Source organism: Bos indicus x Bos taurus, chromosome 29 (assembly GCF_003369695.1).
Source record: "Bos indicus x Bos taurus breed Angus x Brahman F1 hybrid chromosome 29, Bos_hybrid_MaternalHap_v2.0, whole genome shotgun sequence".
Classification (NCBI taxonomy): Eukaryota; Metazoa; Chordata; class Mammalia; order Artiodactyla; family Bovidae; genus Bos; species Bos indicus x Bos taurus.
In genome coordinates this window covers 26,417,544-26,441,463 of record NC_040104.1, presented here as the reverse complement: position 1 = coordinate 26,441,463, position 23,920 = coordinate 26,417,544, and the positions used below count along the sequence as shown (strand labels likewise).

At 45.6% G+C, this 23,920-nt stretch overlaps 1 protein-coding gene and 1 pseudogene across 1 annotated transcript; one reads left to right on the top strand and one right to left on the bottom strand.

Moving 5' to 3' along the window:
* Positions 1–7,088, bottom strand: part of LOC113886060 — a 56,387-nt pseudogene extending 49,299 nt beyond the window's left edge.
* DBX1 (developing brain homeobox 1) lies at positions 6,820–14,929 on the top strand. Its single transcript, XM_027532521.1, has 6 exons — positions 6,820–7,183; positions 8,510–8,901; positions 9,414–10,341; positions 10,966–11,067; positions 13,005–13,207; positions 13,605–14,929. Exons 3-6 carry the CDS (start codon positions 9,972–9,974, stop codon positions 13,965–13,967), a joined length of 1,038 nt encoding a protein of 345 aa, XP_027388322.1. The 5' UTR covers positions 6,820–7,183; positions 8,510–8,901; positions 9,414–9,971; the 3' UTR covers positions 13,968–14,929.
* Positions 14,930–23,920: the final 8,991 nt, after the last annotated feature.

Sequence of the window (23,920 nt, the reverse complement as noted above, 5' to 3'; positions counted from 1 at the left end):
CCAGAGTAATGCTACCATCTAAGGGCTTAGAGGAGAAAATGAGAGTTCGTGAACAGAGCAAGAAGGAACAGTCTGAGGAGGAAAAAAGAAGATCATGAAGCCAGAAGGGAGAGGTCCTCAGTGACAAATACTGAGGCCACATTGAATAAGAAAAGATCATTGACTGCCAGCAGGGAGGGCATCAGGGACACCAACAAATCCACCTCAGTGGAATGGAGTGGCAGCAGGTGAAGAAAGGTCATAGGGGTGGCAAGAATGGAAGGAAGCAAGATTAGGCATTACTCTCAGAAAGTCTGGTTGTAAAAGAAGTACCATGCTTCAACCTGAACAAACAGGGAGCTCAAACTGAGCCCTGAACTTTAGAGAGGGCCCCAGTCTGGCTTCCTTCCAGCTCCACCCATGTCCACATGACCAAGGGGACAAGCTCACCCACAGCCTATATGCTCCCTTCTAGGGTCTGGAATTCATTGTCCAAATGGAACCAAGTCTCTTTTCAAAGCCGACACAAGTCTTTTCCTAGGTCTATCTTCCCATGGGTGGACGATGTCACTAGGGTGCCTCTCCCTGAACCTGAGACATGAACCACATGTCTTTGGAGAGAGGTGCAGGGGGTGTGGATATGCGGACCAGGGGTCCAGACTCTGGGGTGCAGGACCTTCCTGATGTAGGATGGAGTCAGAGTGGGAAATGAAGTAGGGTGGGCCACAGGCTTCCATCTATAGTTTTGTCTCAGGCCTCACAAAAGTTAGAGGAAGTCTGTAAGGAGATATAATTAAAAATGGATATAAGGCCAAGGGAGGGTCCTTTTGAAAAAGCACAGTTTGAAAGAACCTCTGGTGAAGGGGAGATTGAAACTATAGACAGAAAGGACAATGGAGAACAAGGTTCAGTCAGGAGTTCGGCAGCAAGCATTTCCAATGAAGAAGCCACTTACAGAAGTGCAGACGGGGTTAAGGGAATAAGCAAGAGGTACTACTGCACCCAAAGCCTAGCAACAGTGTGAAGCCATTATATCCCATTATATCCCTATGTCTGAAAGGTCAGGAGGTCGACAAGACAATATTGCCAGGGCTTGGTGAACTTGGGAGCTGCAGTTACAGTTACTCACAGAAATGCAACAAAAACCAAGAAGGGAGTGGGAGGAAGAAATATCCCAACCTTTCTCTGCTATCCTTGAGTTGGTGCCATTGGCTCCCACTAACTGAAACCATTCTGTTTCTGTCCTTTATTGTGTCCATCTTTGCATGAAATGTTCCCTTGGATCTCTAATTTTCTTGAAGAAATCTCTAATCTTTCCCATTCTATTGTTTTCTTCTATCTCTTTGCATTGTTCACTTAGGAAGGCTTTCTTATCTCTTCTTGCTATACTTTGGAACTCTGCATTCAAACAGGTATATCTTTCCTTTTCTCCTTTGCCTTTTGCTTCTCTTCTTTTTTCAGCTATTTGTAAGGCCTCCTCAGACAGCCATTTTGCCTTTTTTGCAGTTCTTTTTCTTGGGGATGGTTTTGATCACCACCTCCTGTACAATGTCACGAACCTCTCACCATAGTTCTTCAAGCACTCTATCAGAGCTAATCCCTTGAAACCTAACAGATGCAGAAGATATTAAAAGAGGTGGCAAGAATACACAAACTATACAAAAAAGATCTTAATGACCCAGATAACCACAATAGTGTGATCACTCACCTAGAGCCAGACATCTTGAGTCTTAGGAAGCATGACCATGAACAAAGCTAGTGGAGGTGGTGGAATTCCAGCTGAGCTATTTCAAATCCTAAAAGATGATGCTGTGAAAGTGCTGCACTCAGTATGCCAGCAAATATGGAAAACTCAGTAGTGGCCACAGGACTGGAAAAGATCAGTTTTCATTCCAATCCCAAAGAAGGGCAATGCCAAAGAATGTTCAAACCAAACCACTGCACAATGCATTCATTTCACATGCTAGCAAAGTAATGCTCAAAATTCTCCAAGCTAGGCTTTAATAGTATGTGAACTGAGAATTTCAAGATATTCAAGCTGGATTTAGAAAAGGCAGAGGAACCAGAGATCAAATTGCTAACCATTGGATCATAGAAAAAGCAAGGGAATTCCAGAAAAACATCTACTTCTGCTTTATTGACTACACTAAAACCTTTGATTGTGTGAATCACAACAAACTGTGGAAAATTCTGAAAGAGATGGGAATACCAGACCACCTTACCTGCCTCCTGAGAAACCTGTATGCAGGTCAAGAAGCAGCATTTAGAACTGGACATGGAACAATGGACTGGTTCAAAATTGAGAAAGGAGTATGTCAAGGCTGTATATTGTCACTTTGCTTATTTAACTTGAATGCAGAGTACATCATGTGAAATGCCAGCACAAGCTGAAATCAAGATTGCCAGGAGCAATATCAATAACCTCAGATACACAGATGATACCACACTTATGGCAGAAAGTGAAGAGGAATAAAAAGCCTCTTGATGAAAGTTAAAGAGGAGAGTGGAAAAGCTGACTTAAAACTCAACATTCAAAACATTAAGATCATGGCATCTGGTCCCATCACATCATGGCAAACAGATGCAGAAACAACGGAAACAGTGACAGACTTTATTTTCTTGGACTCCAAAATCACTGCAGATGGTGACTGCAGTTATGGAATAAAAAAGACGCTTGTTCCTTGAAAGAAAAGCAATGACAAATCTAGACAGTGTATTAAGAAGCAGAGACATTACTTTGCCAACAAAGGTCCATCTAGTCAAACCTATGGTTTTTCCAGTAGTCATGTATGGAAGTGAGAATTGGCCCATAAAGAAGACCGAGTGCGGAAGAATTGATGCTTTTGAGCTGTGGTGTTGGAGAAGACTCTTGAGAGTCCCTTGGACAGCAAGATCAAACAAATCAATCCTAAAGGAAATCAGTCCTGAATATTCATTTGAAGGACTGATGCTGAAGCTAAAGCTCCAATACTCCAATACTTAGGCCACCTGATATGAAGAGTCGACTCATTAGAAAAGACCCTGATACTGGGAAAGATTGAAGGCAGGAGGAGAAGAGGACAACAAAGGATGAGATGGTTGGATGGCATCACTGACTCAATAGACATGAGTTTGACCAAGCTCCAGGAGTTGGTGATGAACAGGGAAGCCTGGTGTGCTGCAGTCCATGGGTTGCAAAGAGTTGGACATGACTGAGTGACTGAACAATAACAAATGAAACCAACCAGCAAGATACCTAGATTCATTTTGCTAGTCTCTTAGGGCAAAAGCAGAGGGAGAAGGAGTAGGAGGTAGATTTGGAAGGGCAAACAGGGATTAAATAATCAATATTTATTTATTAAATAACTAATATTTATTTATTAAATAACTAATTCTAAGGAGGCAGGAGATGTGAATAGAATGGAGAGTAAACCAGGGGGAAGGAAATGGAAGGCATTTCTGTCTGATGACTATCTTCTCTCTGCAGTTGGAGGGGAAAGTTGGTCATGGAGGAGGGTGAGCAGGCTAGAGAATGTTCTGCTTTTCCTCCGGCAGGTGGCAGCTGCCAGTTAGGCCCTTGTGCAATATAGGTAATACCTAAAGTAAGACTATTTTCCTCCATCCCTTCCCCATGTAAGAGGAATGTCACATTCTCTCATGCCTCCCTCCAACTTCCCTAAACTGATTGAGCAGAACTGCAGAGCAAGCAAAAGTCTTGGGGGTACTTTTCCTTCTCCCTTTCCTGCAATAACCTGTAAACCACCTCAGCCTCAGGCAAGTAAACCTCCAGCAACGTAAGAGTCCCACAAACTACAGAATACTTCCCTCTTAAGTATTGACTCATGGTTCCAACAGCTTCTCTGACAGTTCCCTCCTCTGACCAAAGCAAGACTCCCTATTTGTCAGAAGAAAAATAATTTTTAAAATTAACTTTCACATTATAAAGAACTGGAAGTCTTACCTCTAATCCTCCCATGGACATATAGATTTAAAAAAAAAAAAAAAAAAAAGACCTCTTTCCCCCAAGGGGCAATCTCTAAATTTCAAAGATGAGTTGAAGAGTTCGAAATGTTTAGCCAAGGATGTTCCCTCTCCTCCCCCTGCCCCCACCTTCTCTAACCAGCTGGCCCTAGGTCTACAATGACTCCGCTTCCTTCTATACTTGAGAACACAGCTTCTGATTTTTTAACATGAAGAGAGAAAAAAGAAAGGAGAAAGTGAAGCAAGATTCCGGTTTAGGAAAGAGGGTCTCAATCCATTGGCAAAAATCTTTGTCCCTTGTTCTTAAACGTTGGGCTAAGGTTTAATATTAAGACAACAAGCTCCCCAGAGGGAGAGAGAGCTTGAAAGATTGGTGCAAACCAGGCAGCATCTATTTCTCACAGCCACTCTTCTCAGAGTCCTCTCTTCTCCAAGTGCGTGTAGTGGAGGGCAATCCCGTTCACTTTTCTGGGATCTGCCACCCAACCAACTAAACCTCCAACTCCCTCGGGGCCACCTCCACCCATCCCACCCCACCCCACCCCCAACACAAACCCAGCCTCCCCAAGAGGCACCTGCTCCCCAGCCGTGAGTCCTTGGGCCTGGAAGGAAAAACAGAATACATTTCATATTCTCTCTCTTCTCTGTCCCACCCCTGACAAAAGTGGCCCTTTCAGGTCCAGAGAAAGATCCTGTATGATTTTCCACCCAGTGTGCCTGTCAGCCAACTTCAGCCTCTTTATCCAGAAAGATTCTGGGACAGGAAGTCAATAGTTCAGCTTGAGATAAGGAGAAAGAGGTGGGGGGGTGGGGACGCTAGGGTGGGGGCTGTGAGGAAATGGTTCATGGAGAGGGGGGCGCAAGGAGTAATTAGGCTGACATATGCACCGCCCAGGACCCAGGAGCCAAGCCAGGGAGGGTCACTTCCTGATTTACCCCTGGCGTTGGGGCACACCTCTTTGCCAGGGTAGAAGAGAAGTGTGCACTGGGAGCCACTAGGGTGAGATCGTGGGTGGGGTGCAAGGGCCCATTAGCCTAAGGGCTCTTAGAGGATCTCCAGATCAGAGACCTGAGGAGCAGAAGCCAAGTCGATCTGCCCTGAAGCCTCTAGCTCCCTCCACGATTCTTCCCTCCCCTCAGGCCTTGCCCCTGGTGCCCGGAAATGCAGTCTATGCTGTCTCCCGGGTCCTCCCTGCAGAGCTGAGGCCTGCAGTGGGCTGACAAAGAGCAGAGTTTTTAAACCTTAGAAGATCAGACATGAAAGGGACCTTAGAAAGCTTTCTAAGGCAATCACTGGTTTCCCACACAGGGACACCTAGGCCCAGGAGACAAGGACTTTCCCCCAAGACACACAGTCAAGTGAAACGGATCCAAATGTAAGTTAAAAGGATATTTAACCCCGCTGTCTTCTGAGAGCCAGTTAACCAAGGAAAGGCAAAAGCAATTTACTTTTAATGGGGGTGGGGGGAGGAGACATCAGCTTTGAAAAGAAGCATTATAAAATTAATTTCCAAGACAAGGAGGTTGGAGTAATGGAGAGAAAAAACACTCAAGGCTCAGCTCACCAAAATTTCATTTTCATTATCTTGAATGGGCACAGATCGCCTCTGTCAACATTTCATGGTGCTACTATCGCTTGGCTGCAGGGCCCAAGTAGAGAGTTAAACTCCCGCCAAGCCGGGCCTGAGCACAGCTCTGTTTTAAAGAGATCCCCTTTCTTTGGGTTTGGAAAAAAAAAAAAGAAAACACACACACACACAAAAAAAACCCACAAAAAAACACAACACACAGTTAACCACCTGTCAGGGCTGAGGATACAATGAGGCTCTTGGAAAAAGAGCTTTTCATGCATGCGTAATATATTTGTTCAGCTATTCACTTAATGAAGCTGATAAATGTGATGCAAGACAATAGTCAAGTTAATCTATTTAGTAAAATGTTTTTGAGACTTTCAGGCTACGTTAAGGAGGGGAGCATTCAGCGACATTTTCATTTAAATGCGCTCATCTCCCCTCTTAGGCTGCACAAGGGGGTTCAGGCAATCTAAGTGAATATAATTTCTTATAAATGTGTCTTTAATGGGTTTAATTCACCCTTGCCAGCTGTTTTGGGGGCTATTTTGTAAGAGCAAAACAAACCTTTCGGGCTTGGAAAGCTAGTTAAAATTAGTTTCGGTCAGCGAGGCCAAGCTATATTTCCTGCAAACCATCTGCTTGATTGGCACAATAGAAGGATTTTCAAGGAAAACGGGGGAGAGTGTGTGTGAAAGGAATGAAGGGTGGGGGGAGACGCTAGAAAGGGCTGGGGCAGCCGGTAGCTCCTTGTGGCCTATTCTGAAGGTGAACCCCTTAGAGGTGTCTTAATAGAGCGACTCGCCTAAAGAGCTGGGGCGGCAGGAGAGCTCTTTCAGCCCGAGCCTCGCTGCTCTCCTCCTTTGCCTCGCCCGTCAGCTCCTCCTTTTGCCCCGGGGCTCTAGAAGCCAGGAGGCGGGTGCTGATTCCGATGCCGCCGCAGCCCGCCAGCCCGCCAACTTGCAAAGCGCTCTTGGTTGGTAGCTCCCGTTGGGAGCTCCACGGCTTTGAACTCTGGCAAAAAGTGTGAACTTGGGGTCCCAGTCTTCCCGAAGCCACGTTCGTTATCTTTTAGGAGGGCAAGGAATCTGAAGTCACTCTTTACTTTGCAGACCCTTCACCTCCCCACGGGTGGCCTGTGCCTACCCGGGCTGGCGCTCGCGGTGAGACCCACTTTGGAGAGGGCGCGCAGCGGCCAGAGAGCTCCGAGCGTGGGGTAGGGACCGCCCTCTCTCCATGGCCCCCGGGAGTAGGGGTGGGGTGGAAACCCCAGACGGGTTCCAGGAGTCCTTTCTGCCTGCCCAGGGAGGCTCGGACAGCTTTGGCCGGGAGGCCCCGGGAGCCCCGGCTCCCTCTGCCGAGGCCTCCCCAGGCAAGCGGTGTGTCCGCGGCACAGACGAGGGCCTTCACCCCAATCCGAGCCTCCGATTCTCTCTTTTCCCCAGAAAGAGAAACAGACAGAAAACCCCGTTCTGGGAGAGAGGATGCAAATGACTTCTCTGAAATAAACTCGAAGATAACGACATTACAATGAATGGCAGGACGCACAAAACCCCGTGGGCCCAGGTCAAACGGCATTAGTCACAGGTCTTAGACGCAGCACCACGCCGCACCGCGCAGCCCCCTAGGCTATGGCGGAGTTTGAAAAGACGCGTTCAAGGAGATCACTTCAAGTAAGATCCTTTCGTCTGATTTCTTGCTTCCTTGGGATTTACTTTGCCTTTTCACGGGCGCCAGCCCTCACCCCGCCCTCACTTTTCCTCTTAGGGATGCTTTAGGAAGCTATGGAGATGGAGCCCGAGAACACGTGGATCGCAGCAAGGGGTTGACCCACCTTCCAAAAAGTGTCAGGCCCCCCTTTTTAAAAGAAGAAACGTTAGTAGTAGTCAGTCTAGTGGGAGGCAGAATGGTCAGTGTGTGTGTGTGTGTGTGTGTGTGTGTGTGTAAGGGTGGGGATCAAGGAGCGGCTCTACGGGCACGATACTAATTGTAAAAACTACACCAGGGAAATATTAATACCCCAGATGGAGAAGAAGTTTAGAGAAGGGGGGAGGTTAGGAAGGCCCTAGACTGGCTTTGAGTCCTTTCTTCCCTCAGAACAAAATCCTGCAAAAGTAGACTGTCTCCAGTAGGCTGCAGTCAGAAGCTCTAGCTCTGAGCCCTCTTACTTGATGAGAAACCCAACACGGGGGTATGGAAGGAAGAAGGGAAGGAACACAGGAGAAGAGGAGGAAAGGACTAGAATGAAGAAGAGGAGAAAAAGAAGAGAGGTGGGAGGGAACGCACAAACCAGAGCTGTTCTTTCTGCTTCCAGAAAGCAGTTGGTAGGAGGGATGATATGGAATGAAAACTTTGTGACAATGTGAGAGCACAGATGTTCAAATACTTTAAACCCTTTTCTCCCCTATTTATGGCAAAATTTCTAAAAGAGGAACATTTGAAGTTTTTCAAATATGTCTCTCTTTCAATTCCAGGGGATTCCAGTTAACTTCAGCAATGCATTTTCCCTATTTAAGTAGCCATTTATTTAAAAGATGCTGTTTCCTGAGTGGTTTTCCACCTCCTGCTCCCCAGAATGCCTCCATAAACAGCCTTGGGCTCAGAAACTCCATACTTGTGTCCTCTTGGAGCATTAATTCGGCTCCAAGCCCAACTCTAAATAACTTTTTAATTTGAATCAAGGGAGAGCTTTAGCGGGCTCTATTTCTGGTTTAATGTGATATAAATCACAGATGCACTTTTATTGAATGGTTAAAGCAGCGACATGGAGATCATTAACACAAAACGCCCTGAACAAAACCATCGAGAGAAATAAAGCTGGTTAATAAGATTTTTGAGAAAGCTTTGTGTTAAAAAGCAAAAAGGAAAACCAGCTGAAGGTGACAGTTAGTTCATGGTTAATAGGATCAGGGCGGCCTGGCGGGGCTGCACACTTCTCTTTGGGGAGGTTCAGCCACACTAAAGAAATGAATGGGACATTTAACACATCTGTTATCTAGCCGAGGAACGGAATTGAGACTCAGCACCACCCCAGCCCCAACCCAGAGGAAAGCCAAGTGCGGTCTACAGGAAGATTCTGATTTGAGGTACCAAATGAAGTAAGAATCGTCTTTCCTCGTGTGGACCAACATTTTTGGGGACCTCACCCTTCGCTCTGTTTTCACTCATTTGTACATTGCCGTTGTTAAGAAGCAGCAAAACTATGCCCTGGGAAGTGCTGGCAATGGGTAGGACCCTCTCAGGACAAATTCCAAACTTCTGCTGCTGTGGTTTTAAAAGTCCATGCTGTGAGTTTCAAACGAAACTGCCAAGGGCTCCTAGAGGTTGGGAAAGAGCCAGCGGAGCACCCAGAGCCTTCAGGTCTCCTTGCACAAGGCAGCTTCCAGCAGAGGTAAGCCCTGGGAAATGGAACCCTGCCACCTTGCCCCTTTTCGAGGCTCCCCTCTGATCCTCCTCTGGGTTAGCTGTGGTTCATTCCTCTGTGCCACTTCTAAAGACAGGATACTGAAAATTGTTTTCTAAGTTGCAGGGGTTTGCAGGAGAATCATATTACTGTTCAGGTATCACCAACTCTCTCAATTAGTTTCCCAACATGAAATAAACCAAGAACTCCCTCTTCCGACCCCCGAGGGATGCCCTTCAATAGCTCCAAAGCATCGATTTCAAGTTTCCCTAGTATTTTAGAACAGCACTCCTCTACTCCACGTTTATTTAACCCACCCCTCACAGCTGCTTTATGCCTCAGCTGGGGTAATGTATAGGGAGGGCAGAGACCGGAGAAGGAGTATATTTTTATGTTCATTGACTTGAAATTTTTCATTGCCCTCTGCACAAGGGGGGAGGATTATTTTACTGATTGCCTGGAGATGAGTTTCTATGAATATTTATTGATTTATTTTACAGGCTCAGCAGGGGAGCTGCAAATAAATTTAGTGTGTTCTCTAAATAATTCCTTTTCTATAAGGCAAGATGTCATCTGAAACTTCTAAATAGGCATTTAATTAGCCCGGGTGTTGCTCCAGAACAAAAACTCCTGGCGAGAGCTTCGGGGGCGCACTGTATTGCAAAGAGGCGGTCGATACGCAGAATTGATGCGCGCCAGCCTTTGTTGCCGGCCCATTGTGCGGGCCATGCTTATGAAGACTAATCCAATCATAAATTGCACCCCTGCGCCAATCAGATCGCCCAGAGCCTCCGGCGAATGAAGCTCGAGTGGAGAACTTTGTTGAACTTCATTGTCAGAGCTGTCACTTTTCAAAGCGCTTTAACGGGCAGGCCACTATAAAACCATCACCTCGACGGGAGGACTACGGAGGACTCGCAGACGCCCAAGTAGGATCCTTCCTTAAAGACGTTTGCTAAGCCCAAGAGAGAGGGCATCACGGGGGTGGGAGGGGTGGGAAGTCAGGCATTTACCTCCTGGCCATTTGAAGAAGTTTTTCGGCCCGCCCTGCGCCTAAAATGATGTTCCCTGGCCTCCTCGCGCCCCCCGCCGGGTACCCCAGCCTCTTGCGCCCCACGCCCACCTTAACGCTGCCCCAGTCCCTGCAGTCGGCATTTTCCGGTCACTCGAGCTTCCTGGTGGAGGATCTGATCCGCATCAGCCGACCCCCCGCCTACCTGCCCCGAGGCAGCGTGCCCACCCCCAGTATGTCGCCCCCTAGGCCGGGGGCCCCTGCGGCTCTCACAGACACCGGAGCCTCGGACCTGGGCTCCCCGGGCCCGGGCAGCCGGCGGGGCGGCTCACCGCAGACCGCCGTCTCCCCTGCCAGCGAGCCCACGTTTCTGAAGTTTGGAGTGAACGCCATCCTTTCCTCGGCTCCCAGAACCGGTAAGTGAAAGCAAAACGCTGAGGGCTGTTCTGTTCTGGCCTCAGTTTCCCTTATGCAGCGGGTACCCACGCACACAGCAGCGCACACACTTAACACAAGATCCCCGAGGACCCAGGTCAAGCAATGTGACACGTAGGTCCAGACGATTCCCAGAAAGGAAAGCCGCCAGGTTCGCCCCACCCTCAGAATGAATGTGAACACCTGCAGTTTGAGCGCGCACAGTACCTGGTGCAGGGAAATCGAGCGCACGCCCCTGGGCCTCTGCGTTTCTGCCCTCCAGCTTCTGGAAGCCCGTTTCTTAAACCCAAGACAACATATTTACTAGCTTAACAAGTATTGTGGGTCTGCAATTCTTTTCTCCCCCGCTCCAATTCTACCCATCTTGTTTGCGCCTAGGATGATATTGGGGGGAGGTGGGTAAGTGACTGTGAGGACTATGGGGAGAGTTCCACAGATGAGACAGTGTTAGGGAAACATTTATTTTACTCTTTCATTGAGGAAGAAGCCTTTGAAACCAGCCTAAGATGTAATCATGTCATGTGTTCACTGTCCTGTACAATAATCAGGTGACCTAATCAAATTCCCTGTCTTCCTCCTTCTGTTCCTCCTTCCCTCACTCCCAGAAACGTCTCCCACCTTGCTCCAGAGTGTCCCTCCCAAGACCTTTGCCTTTCCCTACTTTGAAGGCTCTTTCCAGCCTTTCATCAGATCTTCTTATTTCCCAGGTAAGTCTCGTCCCCCTTCCTTTCAGGAGGCTGGAGTCACCCCAGCCCCACCCCATCGCTCCCTGCCCCGAAGCCATATTTCTCCGTCCACCCCACGGGGTTACGCTCTGGTTCAGAGGTTGCGAGACGTACAACATTCACGAATCCGTCGCGCCAATTTGATGCCCTATTTAGCACAAGCAGTGACTGCTTGACACTTTGCACCAATTCCCTGCTCTACAAATTAGCAGGAATTGTCATGGTCCCAATTTGAGGCGGTTCCCTTCCCGGCGCGGAACTGTTGGCATCCCTTCACGCCGCCGTTTTCCCACAGAGTCAGTGCACTTGGCCACGATTCCCCACAAAGGTTTCAGCACCATGACCAATTGGTCAGCTCCTCCGGGCAGCCACACACAGACCAGCCCTCGCCCCTCCGAGCCGAGGAGAGACACCTACCAGCCGGGGCTAATTTCTCTTTAAAACTCATTCAGGGCTTCGGGCTTTTCACAAGACCACATGGGGTGCCCTCTTGTGTGGGATGCCTGGGGTCGCCCGGGGGAGGGGGACTAGATCCTCCCACACCCCCAACCCTCTATTTCCAGCCCGACTTCCCAAATCATACCCTCCCCCCACCGCCAAACCGTTTTAAAGACCGTAGAACTCGTAAAATTGGAAGTCGGAGGGAGGTCCATAATTGGGTCCCAGTTTAAAGGAGAAACACCTTAAGCAGGTTCCACGAAGTTTTCATCCTGCAATCCCAGTGATGACTCAAAACTCTACAGCTGGTCAAGACTGAGGAGACGGGAACTCTTATAAAGGGAAGGGAGACTGGGTATGGTCGGGGGTGGGGGGCGGTGAGTAAAACCTCGACAGCACTTCCCAATATCAGCGAAAGAAACACGCAATTGATTTTTGAAAGGGGGAGAGAGAATTCACCAACCGTCCCCCCTCCCACCATTCATGCTGTTGCTGCTAATGGAATTTGCTCCCTTTCTCCCCCAGCTCAATGCTCTAACAAAAACAACCCGAGCTTTATAAATAGCTTTTCATGTCCATTTAATGAAAATGATTCGGGGAAGAGAAGCCTCTGCCATCAGTATTCTCCCAATGGTCTTGGCCTGCAGTTGTGTTTAGTTTGAAAGTGTAAATCTCTTTTGTCCCAGTAATATATGGCTTTCGCTGCTTGTCCTCAGTCTTTTTCTGTTAGTTCATTACTACACAATTACCATTCACGCTTCATTAGAGTCTCTGTTTCTTTTGGGGTTTTTTTTTTTTTTTTTCCCTCCCTTAAAGCGAAACTCTCCCCCACCCCCCTACCCCCTCCTTTTATCATGCCAATACCCATTGGGAAGCGGTCAATGTGCTAATTAGCTGCCACTTTTCATGTATTCGGGCCGAATTCTTTACGTTTTGCGGATGAGGGGAGGAAAGATTAATATAAAAAAGATGAATACTGATTGGATTTTTCCAAAAATAAAAAAATCCAAAGCGGATTTTCTCCTAACAAATCAGTAAAGCACCTCATTTTCATCCAAAGAATGCAAAAGCCACCAATGTGCTAAAAGCTTAGGGGGGAAACCCAAGGGGCCTCGGCTGGCTATTTTTACTTTTGTAACTTATTTTTTTTTTCTCCTGCTATATTAGCTGATGCACGCAGGTTTGGTTTCCCTGAGACCGTTGAATGGAAAAACGAAACAGGCTATTGTGGGGGTTGTTTTCTGTGTTTCCGTGGTTTTACCTAATCCGGGTTTGCACGGTTGAAAGGGAAAGTTATTTGGGCGGAAAGCGCCTTTCACTCTCGCAGGTTTGTAGGTTCGTAGCCTATTCTCCAGGGGGAGAAAAAGGAGAGCTTTAAAGAGACGAAGGATCAGAAAGGAAAACCAAAGGAAGCCGCAAAGGAGGGGCGGACGGGGCAGGACACCGCCCACTCACTCACCTAGCACTCCTGGCCTCCGCAGCGTCCTCCAGCGTCGTGCCCATCCCGGGGACCTTCTCCTGGCCACTGGCCGCCCGCGGCAAGCCTCGCAGGGGCATGCTGCGTCGAGCCGTGTTCTCCGACGTGCAGCGCAAGGCGCTGGAGAAGATGTTCCAGAAGCAGAAGTACATCAGCAAGCCGGACCGCAAGAAGCTGGCGGCCAAGTTGGGCTTGAAAGACTCACAGGTGAGGGCGGTCTCCCCGTAGCCCCTCCCGCCAGGCATGGTCCAAATGGGAGGGTTCTAGGAAACCGTTTAGGTCCCAGTGTACAGATGTGGTCAGGACTAGAGAGGATGAAAGGGGCGAGAGCCGGCTTCGCGGAGGCTCCTCGCGATAGATAGCCACTCTCCCTGCCCCGTCTCTCCCAGGCTCAGCAGCGACCCCACCCCCGCCCACCTCGGCCAGGTACCCTAAGACCCGGCGAGAGATGCGTGAAGTGGGTGGCGGGGATGAGATTGGGGGCTGAATGGAAAGTGCCACGTGGCGTCCCAACTCACTTTAAGGGGTGGGGAGCTGGCAAAGACGGTGGCGGGGGCTCCGCGCTAACCTCCCCTCTCCCCTGCTCTCACCCCTTTGGCCCCAGGTGAAAATCTGGTTTCAGAACCGACGCATGAAGTGGCGGAACTCCAAGGAACGCGAGCTCCTGTCTAGCGGGGGCTGCCGCGAGCAGACCCTTCCCACCAAACTCAACCCGCACCCGGACCTCAGCGACGTGGGCCAGAAGGGTCCCGGGGACGATGACGACGAGGAGGACGAGGGCCCGGGCAGCCCCCGCCCCCGCCTGGTCTATCACGCGGCCCCCGCCGACCCTCGGCACCTGCGGGACCCGCGGCTGGAAGCGCCGCTGCCCACCTCGCCCGCGCGCTCAGGCAGCCCGGACAAAGCTTCGGACTTCTCCGACTCCGAGGACGACGAGGAGGGCGAGGAGGAGATCACGGTGTCTTAGAAGCCCCCGCGCCCCCCGGGGTACTGATTACGAGTGCTTTGAAACTGAAGAGGTGGGATTCGGTGCGTGTTCACTCGGCCCGCTGCTGCTCGCTGCTGCAGAAGTCACCTTGTCCGAGGGCACCCTGGCCCCTTCCGTTGCCCCAAACGACATTTCTTTCCCCTACACCCCTCCCTCAACAGCCCTCTCCGCACAAGTTAAATTTAGGTCTTGGTCCCAGCCTTAACTCTTCCACAAGGGGTCCTGTCTATCGTGTTTTATTGCAAGCTATCTTAAACACAGTAGGGGTGTTCACTCCTACAGCCTGGCTTAAGCTGTGTGCCAGGCGCTACTGGCTGCAGCAGCAACAACCTTGTAAGAAAGCCTGTATGAAGTAGGAAACCGAGACAGGATATCTCACAATATCAAGCCTATAACTTCAAGACCCCTGACTTCCCAGACCCCTCTACATCCCCATCTTAGGTAGCAACCACATCCTAGCCAACTCCAAACTCTGGTGACCCAGTCTTCTATAGCAATGGCCTTAGAAAGCTCAAGAACTAAAAAAAAAAAAAAAAAAACCCACAAACCTGTGCCTTCTGGTCTAAGGTACTGCATAAACACTAAATCTTTTCCGTGTGTCCTATTCCCAGTGCTCTCTGGGCAAAGAAGTGAGATCTCTAAATGGGAGGAAGAGTCAAGCTGTATTTCTGTCCGTGTGTTTTAAAGTATTTTCTTTACTATTTCAGCATCTATGGTATATGAACCAAGCATTCTCCCTTATGCCCTTTTATCATGACTAGGGATGTTCCACTGAGCATTGGGCCTGAGGTGAACAGATAGAGACCCACAAGCCTCTTTGATTTTTTTTTCATGGAACTTTGCTGTCTTTGCACAGCTTTTATGAACTGTACACTATTTTGTACACGTGTATGGATATTTTATACCAAGGTTATTATGAATGATATAAAGAACTGACTAGATTTCTTCTTTCCTTTTTACAATGCTTTTTAAACTTTAAAAAGGTAGCTGTTTAATTGCATAACTTATGAAGAAATTACTTATTTTGTATTTTTACTGTGTACAAATTTTTATATATGTATATATGTATTAAATGAAAAATGCCAAATAAAAAGTAGAATGGACACAATGATCAAGCAATATCCCTAACTCACAGATTGTTAAAGCTATTCCAGTCTGAGGAATGGAGCTATTCTGGTCCAAGGGCCACTGGAATTTATAGAAGGTATACTCATATTCCAGAGGGACAGGCACATGTCTAAAGCACCCAATTAGTTAGAGGTCAAGCTAGGACTAGAAGCCATTTTTGACTCCCAGGCCAGTGCCTTTTCTGCTTCCCTGAACCATTGTTGTTGTGTTATTAGTCAGTTAACAACTCTTTGCCACCCCATGGACTATAGCCCACCAGGCTCCTCTATCCATGGGATTTTCCAGGCAAGAATACTGGAGTAGGTAGCCATTTCCTTCTCCAGGGGATCTTCCTGACCCAGGGATCGAATCTGAGTCTCCTGCATTGCAGGCAGATTCTTTACCATCTGACTCACCAGGGAAGCCCTACCATAAAATAGCCAAATTCACTATGGTTACAAGTAAAATAGCTCCAGTGAAGTGACACCAACAAATTGAGTCTGGAGTCATCCTTCTCCCCTACTCTGGGGACTGAACTGATAGACTAAAATAAATCAATGAAAGTCACTTTAAATGGTTCAAGTTTGCAATGGTTTTTCTTTCCCTCCTTGAAGGCATATTTTCCTAGTCCCCAGGAAAGCTCGAAGCTGGTTTTGATTTTTGTGTAGGAACTGATTTTATTAGCAATATCATCTACAGGCAGTACTAGGGAACCTGATACAGGTTCTGGGACTCCCCACTGAAACTAAGTTCTTTCAAGATGGACTGTCAGCAACAATGATTTATTTAACCAGCAACCAGTGAATAGGATCAGTTAGAACTCTGGCAAAGGCTCTGTGCCCTTGGAGAGACTGATCTCTGCCATATGGGTCACAGACACACAGTTGGTTATTATGCTAACATATACTCTGACAAAAGTGAAGTGTCACAGCTGAAACTCCAATACTTTGGCCACCTCATGTGAAGAACTGACTCATTTGAAAAGACCCCGATGCTGAGAAAGATTGAGGGTGGGAGGAGAAAGAGACGACAGAGGATGAGGTGGTTGGATGGCATCACCGACTCAATGGACATGAGTTTGGGTAAACTCTGGGAGTTGGTGATGGACAGGGAGGCCTGGCGTGCTGTAGTCCATGGGGTCACAAAGAGTCGGACACGACTGAGTGACTGAACTGAACTGAACTGATACTCCGACAGCCTGGAAAGAAGTTGTCAAGCTTAAATTTCAGTAGTTTGTATTATATTTGAAATTTGAATATATTTCATTCTCAACTCTTTTCAAAAAAAAAAAAACAAAACAAGCCCCCTCCATGCTAAGGTTAGGATATCCTCCCCTGCTGGGCCCATGCGTGACACTGGGGATCACTTCAGTGCCATGGGAATTTGGAGCAAAACTGATCTTAACTATCATAATTATCTTACTTCAAGAAATATCCCACATTTCCCCCTCAACACATATGAAAATGTTAGCATGGTGTCCTGCATATGGTAGGCATGCAATTTTTCAGACCAGAAACCCTTTCTCTCCTTTTCTCTGACCTTTCAGACAATTTTTCAGACCAGAAACCCTTTCTCTCCTTTTCTCTGACCTTTCAGACCAGAAAACCCTATTTTCTCCTTTTCTCTGCTGTTGCCCGGAGGGATATCTAGAGATGGAATCTTGACCAGAAATGCCCCACCTTTCCCTCTCTGCCAGTTCAAGCCTGCAGTTATTACTTACAGTGAAGAACTATTTGCTAGCATGGGGATGGATTCATGTCTACATCAAAGTAGTCTAGCAGCACACCCGTGTGCATACCAGCATGATCTTTAATAGTTAAGAGGTATTCGTGTTCACATCACTCCCATTATTCACAACAGCTTTTGCAACCCAAATATCTATCAATGGATAAATAGAGAAAAAGTGGTATACACACACAATGGAATATTATTCCACTTTAAAAAGGAAAGGAATCCTGTCACATGTTCTCATTTCAACATGAATAAATTTTAAGAACATTACGCCAAGTGAAATAAGCTAGGAGTAAAAAGGCAAATACCATATCATCATACTTATATGAGGTATCTAAGATAGCCACATTCATAAAAACAAAAAGTAAAATTACAGTTGAAGAGCTGGGGTCATAGGGAAATAGGGAGTTGTTCAATAGGTACAGAATTTTTTCAGTATTGGAAAAATAACTCAAATGTTCGAAGATTTAAAATTCCAGGTCAAAATTATGTCAGGCAAGTGAAAAAACTTGAGGTAAAAAATATGTGTGTGTGTGTGCATGTGTGTGATGTGGCTTGCAGGATCTCAGTTTCCTCTCCAGCGACTGAACTGATGCCAGGACAGTAAAAGCCCAGAGTCTTAACCACTAGGCTACCAGGGAAGTCCCTGAGGTAAGCAATATTATCATAAGGCCATATAAAATTCAAACCAAAAAGTATTCTGTGATGTAAATAAAGTTTTTTTCTATGTTAATAAAAGTTAACTCTTGGGGTAAGCAGCCCGAGGTGACCTCTAAAAATGATGTGCTATTCACTTGACCCAGAAAACCCCACAAAATCAAGCAAAGCAGAGGTTCAAATCCTTGTGTTCACTTTAAGAACACTCATGAAACTGCCCAGGTCCTTAAGGGTATCTGAAAAGTCACCAAGTATCTGAAGGATGTCACTCTACAGAAGTGACATATGCCATTCCATTGTCAGTAGGTTGGAGTAGGTAGGTGTGCACGGGCCAAACAGTGGGGCTGGACACAGGGTCTGTGGCCCAGAAAGAGCGCTGGATTTTTACTGCACATGCTCAAAAATGCAGAGAGTAAAGCTGAACTGAAGGGCTTAGATGTAGATTCTCTGCTCACTGAGCACATCCAGGTGAACAAAGCCCCCAAAATAGGGGCTCACGGTGGGATTAACCTGTACCTGAGCTCTCCCTACCACACTGAAACGATCCTAACTGAAAAAGAACAGACTATTCCTAAACCAGAAGAGGAGGCTGCACAGAAGAAAAAGATATTCCAGAAGAAACGGAAGAAAAAAAACTTACAGTCCGGGAATAATGTCACAAAAAATAAATGCAAATGAAATTTAAAAATAAAATAAAAGTTAAGAAAATCCAGAAAAGGAAAAAAAAATACTCTGGAATTTTTTTTTCTTTTAATGTATGCTATTCCTCTACATGCACAAAGTTTTACTTCCTGAGGATTACAAATGGCACATTTTTTTAAAATTTAATTTTATTTAACTTTACAATATTGCATTGGTTTTGCCATATATCAAAATGAATCTGCCACAGGTATACATGTGTTCCCCATCCTGAATCCTCCTCCCTCCTCCCTCCCCATACATATTTCAATGAAAATGGCACATTTTGGCTCTAAGTAATTCCTTTAGCAGAACTTCACAAGGGTGAGTACCTAGTGTTATGCATAGTCCCTAACACATATTAGGTGTTTGATATGTGTTGAGTACGTAAATAAATTAAAAGGAGGGATGGAGACCCTCTAGAGTCTAAACCATATGTCTGAAAGCTCTAAATCTTTCAAATGAGTTGAAGGGCTACTTAGACCAATAATAAAGTAAAAGAAAAACACTAAATTAACTGGTCAGATGTGTTTTTAAAAACCAAACCAGGGACTTCCCTGCTGGTCCAGTGGTTAACTCTCTCAGCTCCCAAAGCAGGGGGCCCAGGTTCGATCCCTGGTCAGGGAACTAGATCCCACATGCTGCAACTAAGACCTGGTGCAGCCAAATAAATGAATAAATATTTGAAAAAAAAAAAAACCAAACCAATTACTTTAGTCCAAAAGACTAAAATAGTTATAAACCGAAGAATAGTAAATATTAACAGGAAAATTTTTGTTTTGTTTTGAGCACCTGCGACAGGCATGCATTCTGCTAGGGGCCTTACATATTAGTGCTTCTCAAACTTTAAGGAGCATAAGATCACCTGGGGATCTCATTAAAATACGGATCATGATTCAGAGTATTTAGCATTGCTAACCCCTGTTAAGGGTTTACCTGACAGCTCAGTTGGTAAAGAATCTGCCTGCCGTGAAGAAAAGCCCAGTTCGATTCCTAGGTTGGGAAGATCCACTGGAGAAGGGATAGGCTACCCACTCCAGTATTCTTGGGCTTCCCTGGTGGCTCAACCGGTAAAGAATCTGCCCGCAATATGGGAGACTTGGCTTCGATCCCTGAGTTGGGAGGATCCGCTGAAGAAGGAGAAAGGCTACCCACTCCAGTATTCTGGCCTGGTGAATTCCAAGGACTGTATAACCCATGGGGTCACAAAGAGTCAGACACGACTGAGCAACTTTCACTCACCCTTGTTAGTCCACAGATCACACTTTAGCAAAGATTTACAAGAAGTTTTATCCTTACAGTAACCCGTCTAACTTAGAAATTATTATCCCACATTACAGATGGATAAACTGAGGCCAGGAGTTTTGGTAATTTCCCCCTGCTTACCTCAGCCAGAATCCAAATTCAGGTGCCTCTAACCTTAATACACCAGCCTGCTTCCTTGACTAAACTGGTAAAAACCCATTTAACCAAACTCCAACCAACAGGTACACTTAATAGAGTTTTAGGCTTTTTAATATTCTGCAGTTATAAGAAAAAAATTAACGGCTATTTAAAAACTTTTCTTATCCACCTGAATCTCTCTTATCACTAGCCCTGCTCCCTGAACCTAAACCAGTGATGCTCAAACTGCAATGCCTTACAGTACCCTTTACACTGTTAAAAATCATTGAACATCTAACAGATTTTTTTTGTTTCTGTTTTATCTATTAATACTTTTGGTGTAAGAAATTAACACTGAGAAAAAATTTAAATGCTTATGTGCTTGCTGTGCTAAGTCACTTCAGTTGGGACCAACTCTGTGACCCTATGGACTGTGTAGCCCACCAGGCTCCCCTGCCCACGGGATTCTCCAGGTAAGAATACTGGAGTGTGTTGCCGGGCCTTCCTCCAGGGGATCTTAGAGTAACAAATGGAAGTAATAAATGCTTATTACTTCATTTTAAAACAATTTTGTTAAATAGTCATATAAACACTATATTTTACAAAAGGTAAATATTGATATATACAAAACAAAAAAGTCAGAAGACTGACACTTTAGATTTCTGCAAAGCTCTTTAATGATTGGCTTAATAGGAGACAGCTGAATTATCTATTTATACAATCTATTACAATAGGAATAAAACTTGGCTTCATAGAAATATGCAATTGGAAAAGAAGTATTTGATTAACCTTATGTGATTGTGGCTCTTTGATACAAGAGCAAAACTGGACAAGCGGTATTTTTTAAAGGTTAGTAGCAATTTGAAATCCAAATTCCTTTCGGGATTTCCCTAGCGGTCGGTGGATACAAATGTGCCTATAGGGGACATGGGTTTGATCCCTGGTCCATGAAGATCCCACACGCCATGGAGCAACTAAAGCCCTCGTGCCACAACTACTGAGCCTGTGCTCTGCAACAAGAGAAGCCATCGCAATGAGAGGCCTGGGCACTGCAGCTAGAGAGTAGCCCCTGTGCACAGCAACGAACACCCGGCACAGCCAAAAATACAATAAATCTTTAAAAAAATGGAGTCTTGGGGACTTCCCTGGTGGTCCAGTGGCTAGGACTCCATGCTCTCAAAGCAGGGGGCCTGAGTTCGATCCCTGGTCAGACAGCTAGATCCCACACGTCACAACTAAGACCCAATACAGCCAAATAAATATAAATAAATATTTTTTAAAAATGAAGTCTCATGAAGAACGTGGCTAGTTCAACCGCACAAGTGCTTTTCCTTAAGTAACCATCACATTTCGGGATGTAGCAGAAATGCTTCATGCACACTTCCCCTGTCATCATACAAGGCACTAAAAGGATTACAAGCATTGGAATTTGATAACATTAATTCTTTTTCCTGCCCCACCAAGCACATTCTTAATGGAAACTGGCTGTCTTTGGGCAACAGTCAGCAGAGAAAGCAATGCCCACTGGCGTAGTGTAGCACCCCTGCCTTGATTTGTGCCAAGGTGCCAGCACTTGTACCAACAACCAGCTTTGAGCTGTCACTAAAAACGTCAAGGTGGTGGTTGAATAAAACCTAAGATTCAAAAAGGTATTCAACACTTTAAATATTTCAGCAGGCTTTATGTCTGTTGTCAAGCATTTCCAGGTATTCTTTGATGATTATCTGTTTTGAATACTAAGGAATACAGAATAGGATGTCTGGGCAGCTGTGCAGATCTGTCCATTTTCAAAGCAAAGGTACAGTTTTGCAGATGGTTTATTAACTCTGTCTTTGATGAGTTACTCTATCATTGGAGATGGGCACCATCATGATTTCTTTTACTGACTGTTCATCCAGCAGGTGTTCAGCATTGTCGGCTTTACAGGGTTTTAATTAGTCTCTCAGCGGTAGAGGGTAGTTCCTTAGCTAATGCAAGACGCTAAGTTACTCAGTGAGTTACTCCAGTGGCCTTTCTGTTTCTAGTCTGAAAATCTGTAACAAACTGTTCTTAATTCTCAAACAGTGTCTTTTGTTTTTGTTTTAAAAAGGCAATTCAGTTCCTTTCTTTACAGTCTGAATGATTGATCTCAGAATGATGTACAATTTAATTGGAACCATCTATTCCCAAATGGTCTGTTGTATAAAACAAGAAAGGCCAAATATTACAAAATTAACTTTTACCATATTTTCTTTCTTTTTCTACTGTTTCATCCAATTTTCATTTTTGTTTTTGTGGGGAATGGGAGTAGTATATTCCTGCCTTCCTTGAACTCTGATATGTTATTTTTATCGGTTTTAGCATCTTCAGAAGTAGACAGTGCAGCAATGGACTGAGAAAGTGACTCTTTTAGTCTCCATTTCAAAAGTCAACAATTCACCCTTAAATATAAGAAAAATATATTGCACATTTTCTTTCATTTTAAAATAAAATATAAAATTATAAAATAATAGTAGTTTTTGGCAAAATCTCACAGAGTGGAACATTTTCCAAAAATTTAAAAATATTATTGCTAAACAAGACAACCACCTGTACTTCTTATGGTTCTGCATAGATGCAAGGAAAATATGGGAATTTCAAAACAGCAATTTACTGGATGATAATAAGGTTACAGATGTCATAGCAGGTATAACTGAAGACAGCTGTAAAAGCACAACAGAAGTACTGAGAAAAAAACTAAGTTAATCACTAAACATGTACATAAATCTAAAGTCACCGCCTTAGAAAATTCTAAGAAACACAAGACTCCCATTAGCCGTGAGGAGACACCACGGCACATGCAGCCTCTATTGTACAGAAAATCCCACTGTGTGCTATGGGAGGATCTCGGGGGCGCCCAAGGGTCCCACATCACACTTTGAGAGTCCATCCTTTAAACATACAAAGTGTTTTACTAGAGGAGAGATGGAAGGGAACTACTGGGTGGGGTCAAAAAGCTTGTTCAGGCTTTTCCGTAAGATCGTACAGAAAAACCCGAGTGAAATTTTTGGCCGACCTAATATTTGGCTAAGCTCAAACCACTCCCACTTAAAAACTCAGACGCAACCCCAGCTGGTGCCTTCCCCAGGTCCTCAGTTTGCTCACTCCTCTGTCAATTCTTCCCTTCCCTCCAGATATCCTCGATCCATCTCCAGCCCATCTTTCTCATTAGCACCTCCCTATCAGCATAGATACGTGACCTTCCCTGCAATGTGCCCTGAAAAATCTCGTTCCTCTTCTGTTCCCCTCTAGCTACTGCCGGATGTCTCTCAGCCCCTCAAGCTGGAGAAGCCTCATCCTTGGGCTCGTCACCCTCTGTATTTCTCTTAATGTAGATATTTCCCAAGATTTTTATCTTTAGTCCCTGATGCCACTTCCTTTATGAGTTACGCCAGTGATCTCCCCCTCTCTCTGGTTTGATGGGGCACCTGAGAGAGTCAATTTCCAGGGAGGTTGATAAGAAGTCCAGGGTTCCCCAGGAGATAGGGGTCTGGAGTTCTCAAGGAGGAGAAAAGGACAAACATTTTTTTCTACATTGCTTTGTCTTAGTCAATATAAAAATGTATCTTGCTCAAGGACATGTTTCTCCTTAACAAGAAACTTCTGACTAATCCTGTCATCTTAAAATGTAAATTGTGGGAGTGGGTCTAGCAAGATCTTTACAACCTTGAGACATTCTTTTGACTTATTGTAAAACCAGTTAAAAAGTATAGAGCTCCCTTGCTAAGACTAGACAGGGGGGGCACTGTCCGTCCCCCCTCTGATGTCTATGTCAGAAGCTTTCTTTGTCCCTTTTTCACTTTAATAAAACTCTGCCACACAAAAGCTCTTGTGTGATCAAGCCTGGTCCCTGGTCCCAAAGCTAAATCTTCTTCTTTGGAGATCACGAATCCAACATCTTTCACCATAAGCTATCACACCCCAACATGGCACTCAGACATCTCTCCCCTCAGCTCCAGACCCAGACAGTCAGCAGTCTTTGGATACCTGCCCTCAGGTATCCTAAGAACCTGTTAAATTCCACCATGCCCAGGACTACTGGCATATTTCCTAGTTGCAACACTCCATTCAAACAAAGCAAAAACAAAACAACAATTAAAAAACTTCACCAAAGTCTTGTCCATAACTCCAAGAAAGCCTTCATTTCTCTTGCTCAAAAATTAGAGACAAGTGCCATTCCCCATCTCTTCCTCTCATCCATTCCATACAAGGGATCAACCTCCAAGGTCTGTCCTGGTACGTAAGTCCTTAAGAGATTTTCTACTGTTCCTTCCATTCTCACTGCCTGTCTTAAATAAAAGCTATTATTGTTGTTGCTGTTATGCTGGTTATTTCAGAGGATCGTACTCTGTGCTAGA